Source organism: Poecilia mexicana, unplaced genomic scaffold, assembly GCF_051168715.1.
Source record: "Poecilia mexicana isolate PSO_F unplaced genomic scaffold, ASM5116871v1 scaffold_2, whole genome shotgun sequence".
NCBI classification, from domain to species: Eukaryota; Metazoa; Chordata; class Actinopteri; order Cyprinodontiformes; family Poeciliidae; genus Poecilia; species Poecilia mexicana.
Window position 1 is genome coordinate 30,252,400 of NW_028263371.1, and position 13,217 is coordinate 30,265,616.

General features: G+C 35.5%; 3 protein-coding genes across 6 annotated transcripts; all 3 read left to right on the forward strand.

Moving 5' to 3' along the window:
* Positions 1–473: 473 nt before the first annotated feature.
* LOC106909959 (OX-2 membrane glycoprotein-like) lies at positions 474–5,271 on the forward strand. Of its 2 annotated transcripts, XM_088014419.1 has the most exons (7): positions 474–813; positions 1,412–1,750; positions 1,824–2,126; positions 2,203–2,259; positions 2,337–2,433; positions 2,510–2,557; positions 3,068–5,271. In XM_088014419.1, the coding sequence occupies exons 1-7, from the start codon at positions 756–758 to the stop codon at positions 3,204–3,206; spliced, it is 1,041 nt and encodes a 346-aa protein (XP_087870545.1). In that variant the 5' UTR covers positions 474–755; the 3' UTR covers positions 3,207–5,271. The 2 variants fall into 2 exon arrangements, with proteins under 2 accessions (XP_087870545.1, XP_087870550.1); XM_088014424.1 differs by lacking the exons at positions 2,203–2,259; positions 2,337–2,433; positions 2,510–2,557; positions 3,068–5,271 and having other exon boundaries at positions 489–813; positions 1,824–2,158.
* Positions 5,272–5,359: 88 nt separating this feature from the next.
* Positions 5,360–8,357, forward strand: LOC106909958 (OX-2 membrane glycoprotein-like). 2 transcript variants are annotated; one of them, XM_014976463.2, is made up of 7 exons: positions 5,361–5,654; positions 5,888–6,226; positions 6,797–7,099; positions 7,176–7,232; positions 7,310–7,403; positions 7,481–7,528; positions 8,043–8,357. In XM_014976463.2, exons 1-7 carry the CDS (start codon positions 5,588–5,590, stop codon positions 8,167–8,169), a joined length of 1,035 nt encoding a protein of 344 aa, XP_014831949.2. In that variant the 5' UTR covers positions 5,361–5,587; the 3' UTR covers positions 8,170–8,357. The 2 variants fall into 2 exon arrangements, with proteins under 2 accessions (XP_087870554.1, XP_014831949.2); XM_088014428.1 differs by lacking the exons at positions 7,176–7,232; positions 7,310–7,403; positions 7,481–7,528; positions 8,043–8,357 and having other exon boundaries at positions 5,360–5,654; positions 6,797–7,131.
* Positions 8,358–8,973: 616 nt separating this feature from the next.
* LOC148160758 (OX-2 membrane glycoprotein-like) lies at positions 8,974–12,464 on the forward strand. 2 transcript variants are annotated; one of them, XM_088014395.1, is made up of 9 exons: positions 8,974–9,117; positions 9,622–9,960; positions 10,045–10,347; positions 10,427–10,465; positions 10,544–10,628; positions 10,725–10,757; positions 10,910–10,939; positions 11,325–11,399; positions 11,798–12,464. In XM_088014395.1, exons 1-9 carry the CDS (start codon positions 9,063–9,065, stop codon positions 11,946–11,948), a joined length of 1,110 nt encoding a protein of 369 aa, XP_087870521.1. In that variant the 5' UTR covers positions 8,974–9,062; the 3' UTR covers positions 11,949–12,464. The 2 variants fall into 2 exon arrangements, with proteins under 2 accessions (XP_087870521.1, XP_087870526.1); XM_088014400.1 differs by lacking the exon at positions 10,725–10,757.
* Positions 12,465–13,217: the final 753 nt, after the last annotated feature.

A 13,217-nucleotide genomic window follows, 5' to 3' on the forward strand; every position in this document is an offset into this window, starting at 1 on the left:
CAGATCTGTACATTATTCAAAAGACTTCCCTAAAATAATAATTTCTTTCGTTCCACAGCGGAGAAGATGGAGTATACAACACTTACCGGTACATCTCCTAGTCTATGTTTTAATTTATGTGTTAGAGGTAACCAAACTCGACCATCAACAATAAATGCATATCACTTAGATTGTGTCCTATTTCCACCCACCCCAGTGTTTTTACTGGTAATTTAAAAAGCTTAGTGCTTAAACTATTACGCTCTTGGCAGAAAATATAGGTAATGGGAGAAAACCTAGGCAGCAGAAAACACAAGGTGTTTAAGGTCAAAGGTTTTAATCGTCTTTTTTTTAATTAATCTACCATAAACATCGCCTTTTCTCGGCGTTCATTGCCTTATTGTCATAAGGGAAAAATCGTGTAGTGTGAACTGGGCTTGGAACTTAATATAATGACTTGATTTTATTTTATTTTATTTTATTTTATTTTATTTTATTTTATTTTATTTTATTTTATTTTATTTTATTTATTTTATTTTATTTTGAAAATTGGCACTTTGGTCATATGATAAAACATAAGCGTCATGACCGGAAGTGAAAGTTTAAAAGCACGTCCGTTTTGGCGGTGAAAATCAAACTGAGACCTGCATTTAAGCGTAAGTTGTTTACGCAAAAGACGCTGTTTGCTCATAAATTCAAATTTATTTTCGTGTCGTGCAGGCACCACTTTTCAGCGTCACGTCGTAGAAATTCGTATTTGAAATTCTGGCGCACATATGGAGCACATGCCTGCTGTACCGATTTTATTTTTCCTGTTGGGAATCTTGAATAAAGGTACGATCAGAACATTTGTCTTTCGCAGCTTTATGCTAAAATGTAGCAGACAGTTTTGTTATTAAAAACGTTTTTAACTTTTGTATTTCGATCATGTTTTAAATTGAAAGTAAACAGCAGACAAATCTTTATGGAAGTAGACCGTCTCGTTTATTTATTATAGCATGTAAAGGTTTTCATGTTCCGCATTTTGTCCTATTTCAAACACAAACTGAAGCATATTTAATGCAAAAGATTTTTTATAAATCTAAATCTGAAAAGTGTGGCATACATTTCTGTTGAAGCTGCTTTACTTTATTATCCCTACAATGCAATAATGTAGTGCAACCTATTGCATTAGAAATAAAAGTAAAATTTGTGGTGTCAACTAGTTTTTAGCAGTTAGAACTTGCCCTTTAATGACTTGTGCAAATTAATTTTTTTAGCCCACTTTTACTATCAGAATAGCTCATTTATGCTCCAAATGTTGCATATCAACAACATCCAACTCTATTAAACTATACTGAAGTTTGTGACAAAGTGTGACATATATGAATTGTTTTGCAAGGTACTTTTGTCATAAAAGCCAGACACAGGTAATCTGATCTCCTTCATACAGGTCTAGCAGCTGTGATCCAAACCCAGCAGATGGTGTCAGCAGCAGTAGGAGAAGATGCTCCTCTCAGCTGTCAGCTGCTGGAAACTAAAGACGTCCAGCAGGTCACCTGGCAGAAGGTCTTGGAGAGGACAGAGAGGAATATTGGTTCCTACAGCGAGTATTATGGTGAAACAGTGAATGATGGATTTAGAGATAAAGTTCAGTTTACAGAAGCTGGACTGCAGAAGAACTCTATAGTTATTAGGAACGTTACAGATCAGGATGCAGGATGTTATCTCTGTCTGTTCAACACTTATCCTGATGGAGCTCTGACAGGACGAACATGTCTGATAGTTTATGGTGAGAACCTGACTGTATCATAGTGTTAACTTCTATAGCTAGATATTAATGCTGACCTCTGTTCTGTCTTTAGAGCTGCATGGACCCTTCACTAATGTCAGCAGATCAAACTCTCCTCCAGGATCGGTTGTGACCTGTTCAGCCACAGGTCGACCTGTTCCCATGGTAACACTGACTGTTCTCCATCAGAACCTCAGCTTCTCCCACTACAACACCAGCAGAGAGACCAACACCAATGGTACTGTCACCGTCACCACTACAGCTCTGCTGTCAGCTGTCAGCAGCACACAGATTGGATGTTCAGTTTCAGTTCACTCTGCTGCTCCCAGAGAGCTGCTGGTCACCGTTCCTGGACTCACAGAGACGTCTGATGATGGTGAGAAACTTTCTAAAACTCTCAATTTATAGACTAATGATTAGTTTGGGATTCTCAAGCTTTCTTTCTTTGACAGAGTTAGAGAAACAACCTAGTTTACATCTTGTTGAGAGTCAGGAGTCTAAAGATCTGAGTAAGTTTTCTCGTCAAAAAGTTTAATTTCCATTTTTTGTGTTGTTCCATTAAACATTTCTCTTCTTTTTCTCAAAGAAATCCCCTTGATCCTTGGAGTTGTCGCTGGTATAGTTTTGACTTGTTGTGGTGTTGCAATCATCGCCCTATGGAGATATAAAAATGTCCAAAACGGGTAAATTTCTTGATTAGCATTTTTAATGCGTGGCCTGTGAAAACCTCTTAAATTCTGATTGCTTTTCTGTTCACAGAGATGATGAGAATAACAAAACACCACTAAGACCAGAACATAAGGGAAGGTGAGAACATTTTGTAACAGAACAAACATTTTCTGTTTTAGTTTGATCTTAGATCTGTTCATTCTCAATATAAAAACCTTTCTTAGGTTAAGATTTTACCTCAGTTTAGTCAGTTTATGAAGTTAAGCCATACTAGTACTTTTTATTCCTCATATATACATTACAAATGAACATAATCTGAACATGTCATGCACGAATTTGTTCAGCTAAGCTTGTTCTTAATCAGACAATGAAATGATGCTCTTTTTTTTTCTTTTCAAAAACATCACGTCAGAGGGTGATGTTTGAGGTCAATTCATCTAACTGCAATTCCTTGTAACAATTCAGTTGTAAATATCCTATCAATCTCTTTTTTTTTTTGCACTGCCATCATTTTCATCATGACTTTTAATTAAATATAGTTTTATGTCATGCTGCCTTTCTGGTCCAGGTTATGAGGTTGGAAATGAGGTTAGCTTCTGCAGAATATTATCTGATTTATATTTGATGTAATATTTGAATTTTTTTCAGGAACATGACACCTTTAATGAAGCTGATGAATGACATTAGACAGCGATCACCTGCCAAGAAATGTTCAGAAAACAACAACCTTGAAGTATTTCCTTCAGTGGCAAAAAGTCTGTTTATGACCTCTGACCTGACAGATTGACATGAGAGTTAAAGATCCAGTTGATCATTCAAAATGGTTGAAAACATAATTAAATCCCACTTGGGGATCTATTGCGTTTTAAAAAACTAAACATTAATATGAATTGTGTAAAGCTATCCTGTACCTTCTTCTTTCGTCATGTTACCATGACAACTCAATGTCACTTTCAAGAGATTTTTGAAACCCAAGCGACAGAAATACGTGGTTTATTTTTCTTCGGTTTTCAGCAGAACAGTATATTTCCATCTCATTTTTGTAACAAATTTATTGCTTCACCCAGCTAAGTTATGAAAAATATTTCATGGGAAAATAGGTTTTATTGTAAAATTTATGGTTTTTTTTGTTTTGTTTTTTTTGCTTTGTCAGGGGAATATTTAACTTCATGTTTCAAATGGGTTGAAGGCAGTGTGAGGAAAACCTATAACTTTTCCCGTCCTGACCATATTTTTTTCTGTCCCTTCAAATCAATGCACTGAGAAACATTGCAAGCATATTTGCACTGTCACATGAAGCATTATAATTCTACTCTTTACATAAAAAGTTAATTTGTTTTTTAACTGTATATACATGTGCATATTTTTTCTTTTACACTGTTGTTTTTAGATCTACCAAAATGTATATAAATATACTTTGCCTGTATGCTGTTTTTGTATCAATTCCATTGAACATTCCAACAATCAGTGTTTATGATTGAAAGTGTGAAACATTTTCTGATTTTGTATTGTTTTCAATGATGCCTTGTTTGGTTTTTACACAAAATTCGATAAAAGATGGTGACAAAACATTTTTGTAATTATGCTGTTAGACAAAAAGGGAAAAAAAAGCCTCCCGCACATTTTCAAGTATTTCCCGATTGTTTTCCTGCTTTTTTAAAAAAAATAATGGGGCTCCCATTTGTTTGTTTACAAGTGTTTTGTTTTTGTTTACTTTTTTTTATTTTTATATGTTGTTTTTTTTTGTTGTTTTTTTTACAAATCTAAAGATTATCTTTTAAATGCTTTCACTGGGTGATTAATAGAGAAGAATGTATTATTATTTTTTACCACAATACATTTACTACAATGTTTGCATCTACGTAATGAATTAGACAGATGTTGAAGTTGCTGCTGTTGATTCAAAAGAAACTCTGCAATTATGAGGACTTTAAGCTTGATATTTTGGATCTTTGCATATGTTCACGATTTCCGATGAAATCAATTATGTAAAACCAGAAAGAAAAATGTTTTAAATTTGATGTTGAAACACAATAATGGGAAAAACTGAAACAGAAATTAAAACTTTTGTTCTTCTTTTCTTTTGCATTCATTTAAAACAATATAAACTTGACGAAAGTTTATATTGTTTATAGGCAAAGAAAAACAAAGTATCATATTCAAACAGATGTAAAAAGAAAATTACATTATTTTTATCTTTTTCAGCTGTTATGTGGTAAACGAACGAACGAATGAATATACTTTAATCCCAGAGTCAGTACTTATTCCTAAACAGAATACTGACAGAACCTGAGCCTTCACAGATGTTATATCACACATTAGAAATAAAGGAAAAACTAATAAAAATATAGAATAATTCAAGGACTGCTTGAAAGTTTTGATTAATTTGGATGAGGATGATTTTTTTTTTGCCTATGATGTCAAAAATATTCACCTGTACCATATATAGCCAAATACATTACAGCGTAAATCTTATTCTTTGCTTGTATAAGTTGATGTGTGGACGTTGCAATTTCTTTTGTTTTTCTTTCTGTCGTCTTAGTTTGTATTATCTTAAATAAGACAGAAATGCAAAGCAATTTTGAAGTTTCTCTACAAAGAAAAACTGCTCATGTTGTTATCGAAGGTGAAAACCAATTTTACTCGTTTTTTAAATCTATTTTTAATTTATTTGATGTAATTTTAAAAAGGAAAAAAAATACAAAACTTCTTTATTTAGGTAAATGGCCACTGGAGGTCGCTGTCTATTTCTGATAAAATAGTTTTTCACCCAGGTTTTGTCAGATGTTTTTTCTCTGCTACTGATGCAGCTGTATGTTTAAATCAAACTACAATAAATGAGTGTTTTCTTATTGGACGTCACTGTGTGTTTTATGTCTGTCTCTCTGGTTCAGCAGCTTTTATATCGCCAAAAACCCAACATGCCTTCCAACAGAAAGCGAAAGTAGATTAAGGGCGCATGCGTAGGACGGCGGCGATTTTACACGGAGGGGAAAAAATGCAAAGAGAGAGCTTAATTTAAACTAAGCGATTAAAATAGACTACTACTACACTTATATATTTGCTAATCTAATGCTCAGATTTTAAATCGGCGTTCAATTCGTGTTTTGTTTTGTTTTGTTTGCGGTCAAGCACCTCCTCTTTAGGGTTACGTCGTATTTTTAAATTATGGCGCTCAAAATGTCACGCTCTGCGGTCCCAATTTTATTTTTCTTGTTGGGAATCTTTATAAAAGGTAAGATCAGAACATTTTGTCTTTCACAGCTTTCTGCTAAAGCTGCTGGGGACAGCTTGTTGATAAAAACGTTTTAACTTGTGGATTTTCTTCACGTTTAAATGAAAGTAAACGCCTTACAAATCTTAGTTGGGGCAGACTATTTTTATTTTTGCAAGTATGTAAAGGCATGTTGCACAAACTTCAGTTATATGTTATAAAATCATACAGATAGTCTGATCTCCTTCATGCAGGTTTAGTGGCTGTGATTGAAACCCAGCAGACTGTTTGGGCAGCAGTGGGAGACCAGGCCTCTCTGAGCTGTCGGCTCTCTAAAACTAAAGATGTCCTCCAAGTCACCTGGCAGAAAGTCCTCCTCGATGGAGAGAAGAACCTCGCCACTTACACCGAGAAGTATGGTTCCAGAGTGAGTGCAGGACTGGAGGAGAAGATGGATTTTCAGTATGAATCTCTGCAGAGCTGCTCCATGGTGATCAGGAAGGTGACGGAGCAGGACGAAAGCTGCTACCGATGTTTGTTTAATTCTTATTCTGAAGGAGCGCTGATCGGCTGGACCTGCCTAAAACTCTACGGTGAGTAAAGAACATCTGCAGATCTGTAACAACACACACCTTTCTTAAAAGACATTTTGAATTCTATTAAAAATCATAGAATTATTGTCTAGTTCCATATATCAATAAAAAAAAGTTTCAGTAGTTTGTCACAGCATTTTCTTGGAAATGAACTTGTTTTGTTTCGTATGTTTTAATGTTCAAACTGAGATGGTTTTGGTTTAAAACTGACTGATAAACCAGCGGCTAACTCAGGCCTCAGTGTAATTCAAAGCAATCAGTCGCCCTGAAAAATCATCTAATGAGTCCATGTGTGTAATCTGAACTAAGTTTAAATCCAGTTCCATGTTATTTAGCGCCACATACAGATCTAGGGGAGTAAAACTAACATTTTGGGTATTTTCTGTATTTTCCGTGTAGATGAAAACATTTCTGGAAACCGTCAATGTTTTTGAAAGAGACAACCTGTTTTCAGTGGATGACCAACGAAGAAGAAATCATTGTTGAAAGACAGCTATAGTTGTTGTTGGAGGTTGTAATGTGGCAAATTACAAAGTACTAGAACATTTCTTCTTCTTTTTTCCCTTGCAGAGCTGCATGGACCCTTTATTGATGCCAGCAGATCAAACTCTCCTCCAGGGTCGGTTGTGACCTGTTCAGCCACAGGTCGACCTGTTCCCATGGTAACACTGACTGTTCTCCATCAGAACCTCAGCTTCTCCCACTACAACACCAGCAGAGAGACCAACACCAACGGTACCGTCACCGTCACCACCACAGCTCTACTGTCAGCTGTCAGCAGCACACAGGTTGGATGTTCAGTATCAGTTCACTCTGCTGCTCTCAGAGAGCGACTGGTCACCGTTCCTGGACTCAAAAAGATGTCTGATTATGGTAAGAAACTTTCTAAAACTCTCAGTTTATAGACTAATGATCAGTTTGGGATTCTCAAGCTTTCTTTCTTTGACAGAGTTAAAGAAACAATCTAGTTTACATCCTGATGAGAGTCAGGAGTCTAAAGATCTGAGTAAGTTTTCTTGTCTAAACGTTTGATTTCTGTTTTCTGTGTTGGTCCATTAAACATTTCTCTTCTTTTTCTCAAAGAAATCCCCTTGATCCTTGGAGTTGTCGCTGGTATTGTCTTGACTTGTGGTGTTGCAATCATCGCCCTCTGGAGACATAAAAATGTCAAAAACAGGTAATTTTCTTCATTAGCCTTTTTAATCCATGCCATATAAAAAGCCTCTTAAATTCTGATTGCTTTTCTGTTCACAGAGACGATGAGAATAACAAAACACCACTAAGACCAGAACCAATGGGGAGGTGAGAACATTTTGTAACAGAACAAACATTTTCTGTTTTAGTTTGATCTTAGATCTGTTCATTCTCAATATAAAAACCTTTCTTAGGTTAAGATTTCACCTAAATTTAGTCAGTTTATAAAGTTATGCCGTAGTAGTACTTTGTATTCCTCATATATATATATACAGTAAAAATTAATGTAATATGAAGATTTTAGTTGCAGATTTGCACTTTAAAGCATTTTTTTTCAATGCACATGACAATGAAATGATGCTCTTTTTTTCCCAAAGACATCACAAATTCTCCACTTTAGGGAGTCGATGCTTGAGGTTAATTCCTCTCATTGGAATTCCTTTTTAACATTTCCTAGCATGTCTTATTTATTTGCATCATCATGTCTTTTAATTAAATATAATTTTATGTCATGCTGCCTGCCTGAGCCAGGTCTCCTTTGGAAATTAGGCTAACTTCTGCGGGATGTTATCGGATTTACATTAATATTTACTTGATTTGATATTCAAAATTGTTTTTACAGGAACATGACACCTTTAATGAAGCTGACGAATGAGGTTAAGCAGCGACTTTCTGCCAGGAAAAGTCCAGAGAACAACAACCTCAAAGCACTTCCTTCAGCGGCAAAAAGACTGAATTTTTGCCGCTGACCTCTGACCTGACAGATTGACATGAGTTTTCAAATTGCTTGAAAACTGAATTGATCCCATTTGGAGATCTATTTGGTTGGATAAACTAAACACTAATACTGTTTGTATTTCCTTCTAATTCATGTAAAGTACTTTGAATTGCCTTTTTGCTGAAAATGTAGTGCATAAATAAAATCACCTTACCTCAAGACGTGTGTAAAGCTGTTCTGTACTTTCTCTTTCTATTGATTTTTGTCGTCCTAATGGAAAGAAATGCATTTTGTATGCGTAGTTACAGCTTATTTGCTTAAATTTGCTTTAATTTTTTTTCTTCCTGATGTCTGGTTACCAGCAGAACAACCTGTTTAAATCACCATATTGCAAAATAATCTACTCCGTTACCCATCTAGGGTATAAAGATTGTTATCTCTGGGAAAATAAGTTCAACCATGAATGCATTTTTCTTTCTTTTAGACACATTTACCTTAACGTCATGTCTCAAAGGAACATGAAAGGAGCGTAAGATTCATTTAACAGCCCCGTTGAGTCACTGCTAAGCAAAATAAGCACATTTGCATTATCAAAATATATCCTTGTTTTATTTGCATATATTATTTTGACTTGACTGCACATACATTTCCTTTAATTCTTTATTTCTCTTTCCTCTATAATCTATATATTTTGTTTGTACGCTGTAATCAAAGAGGCTCAGGACGTGCCTTTAAAAACTGCACCTGATAAGAAAGTAATCAAAGAAGAAAAGAAAAGAGTGATGAATTTGGATATATGCGTCACACCTTTACGGAGGCGCAGACGTCGTCACGTCACTCGGGACACACCTGTCTTGTTTCCGCCCAGCTCGAAATAAACCGAGCAGAACAGGAAGTCTGGAGACTTTCCTAAAGGACCGCAAAATGTTTCATCATGTTATAACCAGCTGTTTTTTCATCGCCACCTTCCTTCACACTGGTGAGAAATGATTTGTTTTAACAGACCGAAGAAATGAGCTAATCGTTCCTACGTTTTTAGTTTTTCTTTCGTTTTCGTCATGTTTTACAGTGGATGGATTTTATTTTAAACAAAATTTCAGGAGATTTATTGAGTGGCTACAACACAATAATTCGATGTTTTCTTAATATTTTACTAGTCAGTTTATCCCCACAGGGAAGGGCGTCTATTCCTCGTCTAAACACTAAAGCGAGGTTTTGTCAAACGTAGGGTGCAATTTATAGTTTAATTTTAAATACGGTAACATTTAGTACGAAAAGTGTAAATGTATATATATATCGTACAAACTTTTTTGGAGCTTTTGTCAAGTTCTTTGATTGAAATTGTTTTGTTAACAATTGACTTAAGGCTCTCACATTTTTGAAGTATAGCAATCTGATTACGAAGTTAACTCATTTTATTCAGACACTTTGAGAGGAACTAAAAAAAAGAACAGACAATTATATAAAGCTTCATACCTTTCAGGTCAGTTTGCTGTAATAGAAACGAAGGAGACTGTGTGGGCAGCAGTGGGAGACCAGGCTTCTCTGAGCTGTCGGCTCACTGAGGATAAAGATGTCCTCCAGATCACCTGGCAGAAAGTCCTTCCTGATGGAGAGAAGAACCTCGCCACTTACACCAAGAAGTTTGGTTCTAGAGTGAGTTCTCACCTAAAGGAGAAAATTGATTTTCAGTACGAATCTCTGCAGAGCTGCTCCATGGTGATCAGGAAGGTGATGGAGGAGGATGAAGGCTGCTACCGATGTTTGTTTAACACCTATCCTAAAGGAGCGCTGATAGGTTGGACCTGCATAAAACTTTTTGGTGAGTGAAGAGCAGCAGAACATCTGCAGATGGTGAACTTTTCTCTGAATGGTGTAACATTTGTCATGTCTGTTCTCCCCACAGAGCTGCATGGACCCTTCATTACTATCAGCAGAACAAACTCTCCTCCAGGGTCGGTTGTGACCTGTTCAGCCACAGGTCGACCTGTTCCCATGGTAACACTGACTGTTCTCCATCAGAACCTCAGCTTCTCCCACTACAACACCAGCAGAGTGACCAACACCAACGGTACCGTCACTTCCACCACCACTGCTCTGCTCTCAGCTCTCAACAACACACAGGTTGAATGTTCAGTATTAGTGCAAACTGCTGCTCTCAGAGAGCTGCTGGTCACCGTTCCTGGACTCACAGAGACGTCTGATGATGGTGAGGAACTTTTTTCAAGGCTCACATTTATAGACGGATGATCTGTTTGTGACTCTGATCTCTGATGTTCTCTCACCAGGTTTGGATGTAGAACCTGGTTTCAGTTACATTATTATTGGTAAGTTCATGCTGAGGTTTCAGTTTTTACATTTATAATTTGAATCGTTCACATCGACATGTTCCTCTTTCTCCAAAGGATTGTTTGTGGTGGCTGGATTAGTGTTGGCGCTCTGTGTTGCTGCTCTCATCTTTGTGTCGTCCAGAAAACAGGCAGAGAAAAGGTACTGCTGTCACAGTGTCTAGATGGTTATATCACCTCAATAAATGTCTCAATCAAATGATGAATGTTTGTGATAAAACTATATTTGATCACACAGGAAACATAAAGATACATCAGACATCAACTCTCAGTAAGATACTTTTATTCTTATTCTCCAGTTACACCAATATTTATTCATTTTTACAATAATTTTATTTGGTACCTTTTCAAAAGGTCACCTCAGTAAATGTCTTTATCTGCTGATTAATGTTTATGTGACTAAACTATATTTGTATCTCACAGGAAGAAGGAAGATCCATTGGACATGTTGGCGTAAGACCATTTTTATTGTTATTCCCCATTTACACCAATATTTATTCTGTTTTCTCACTTGCGTAAATATTGGTATGAACCATATTTGACATGTAGGGGTGCTGCAATAGAAGGGCGCCAAAGTAATGGCATAAAAAAATTGCTAGTCTGATTTTTTTTTTTAATTTAAGAGCTGTTTGTGCATGTGTAAAAGATCTGATAAATAAGTTATTTGTTTTACTAGATGATAAGTCATAAAATATAACTTGTAGAACGTAACTTAGTGATAAACTTCAGTTTGAATGTTTTCACTCAATAGAACATTTGTGCTGTTATGTATTTATTAAAAATGTTATGTTTTTTTTATGTGCTTTGACTGCTGTAATGTTTTAAACCCACTTTGCAGAGATTACACGTTTAACAGCTGTAAGAATAAAGAAGAGAAGGAGGATGCTACAGTAGAGACAAGAGAAGACATCAGGTTGGTATAATATTAAATGGAAGTAGCAATAGCCACTTAATCACAACTGAATATATTTGTATCACACTGGGAAAGTGAAGATGCATCAGATGTTGACTCTCTAAGGCTTTTATTGTTATTCCTCATTCACACCAGACTTTATTCTGCTTTCTCTTGTTTGCAACATTTTAAAATATGAATCTACTTCTGCATGTACTACTATCTCCCTTTTCTTTGTATTTCAAGCACTGCAGATTTATGTAACCTTTAATTTTAGAACATTTAATCTGTCATTCTGCCTTCTTCCCATCTGATGTGTTCATCAGATTTAACTCACTTTGCTTCAAATGCATGGAAAAGAGAAATAGCAGAGGAATGAAGCAACGCAAAATAAGATGCTCTCTGTTGTTGTTTCTCAGTGTTTCGGAACCTCTTGTGGTACCTACAACAGTGGCAGACATCGTATGTCCATCAGACCTAAAACACCGCTGCCACAAAGACCAGCAGTCATCAGAAAATCCAAGAGAAAAATCAGACTTTGAAAAAGTTAACCATGAAAAATCTAACTGAGCTACTACTTTGTTGTGAAAGAGATGAAACAGCTACACCTGAGGTCAAAGGCTGTGGGAAAAGAACTTATTGTGAAGTTAGGCTCCTTGGTAAGATGTTCCGGGTTCATCAGGACGAGACCCCGAGGAAGAACCAGGACAAACTGGAGGGACGACGTTTCTCAGCTGCACTGAGAATTTGGGATTCCCTCAAAGGAGCAATGCCTCCCTGGCCTGATCCCAGATTAATAGGAAGATGATGATTTAAAATACTTTAATAATTTCAACACAAGGTTGATTTTTTGTTAGTTCTAGTATAAAATTCAATATGTATTTCATTTAAAATAAAAACAAATTCCTTTATTGTTCTTTATTTTAATTTCCCCTTTGTATTCTCAAAAAAGAGAATTATTTATAGTTGTACTGAATAAAGCATTTCATATCAATATATCAGAATTGCATATCAGGTTATTTTGATGAGTAGTAATTCTGCTGAATAACTACTCATTTTTACTGTAATAAATATTTTGGTACAAGACTTTAAGTTGTGATTTATTGGTGTCAGCAAACAATTTCTTATTGCAGGTTATGAATAAATAATCAGTAGATGCAGAGTTGATTTGAAACATTTGCTTTAAAATCTGGAAAATGTGGATCTGAAACAAACATGCTGATGTACAAATTAGTGCAAGGCGGAAATCAGCTGTGACAAAAACACATTACTATGAAGGTTTTAAGAAAGTCAGAACAATAATTGGTCCAAAGTTTTTTTTTTTTTTTTTTTTGAAGGATTAAACTGAGTGGAAGAGAAGAGTCAAAGATTTTTACATCATCTTGTGAGGTGAAATATTTTTCCCCACCGAATCACATTATTACAACATAACATTTTGAGTGTGTGTTGTTCTCTTTAAAAGTCCACAACGTACTCAATTTTTTGGACTTTCTAATATTTCCAGAACTACCGGTTTTGCTGTCATGGCTGACTAAAAAAAACAATAACCACAGTCCAAAGAAATACTTTAAAATATATTCAGAAAAACAGGTAAGCTGTTGAAAACCAATTGAAAGGTCAGACTCATTGGAACAAAACATGAATCTATAAAAATTAATTTCAATACAATGATCTTGTGTTTTGATTTATATTCTGAGAAGTTAAACGTTTTTAAGCCACTGACTGATAAAGGAGAGTGAAGCTTGAGAACGACACAGTTGGAACTTATTCTCACTGCACACTTCTCATGTCTTATTTATTTCCACAGCCATTATTATTATGTCTTTTAATAAAAAAAAA

Bases quoted from the DNA above. Each gene is read 5' to 3' on its own strand.
- LOC106909959 (XM_088014419.1), top strand. From the start codon at position 756: ATGGAGCACATGCCTGCTGTACCGATTTTATTTTTCCTGTTGGGAATC. The intron at 2,127-2,202 runs GTGAGAAACTTT...TTTCTTTGACAG, and splicing joins CACAGAGACGTCTGATGATG to AGTTAGAGAAACAACCTAGT. The intron at 2,558-3,067 runs GTGAGAACATTT...AATTTTTTTCAG, and splicing joins AGACCAGAACATAAGGGAAG to GAACATGACACCTTTAATGA.
- LOC106909958 (XM_014976463.2), top strand. From the start codon at position 5,588: ATGGCGCTCAAAATGTCACGCTCTGCGGTCCCAATTTTATTTTTCTTG. The intron at 6,227-6,796 runs GTGAGTAAAGAA...TTTCCCTTGCAG, and splicing joins GACCTGCCTAAAACTCTACG to AGCTGCATGGACCCTTTATT. The intron at 7,233-7,309 runs GTAAGTTTTCTT...TTTTTCTCAAAG, and splicing joins TCAGGAGTCTAAAGATCTGA to AAATCCCCTTGATCCTTGGA.
- LOC148160758 (XM_088014395.1), top strand. From the start codon at position 9,063: ATGTTTCATCATGTTATAACCAGCTGTTTTTTCATCGCCACCTTCCTT. The intron at 10,348-10,426 runs GTGAGGAACTTT...TTCTCTCACCAG, and splicing joins CACAGAGACGTCTGATGATG to GTTTGGATGTAGAACCTGGT. The intron at 10,629-10,724 runs GTACTGCTGTCA...TTGATCACACAG, and splicing joins AGAAAACAGGCAGAGAAAAG to GAAACATAAAGATACATCAG.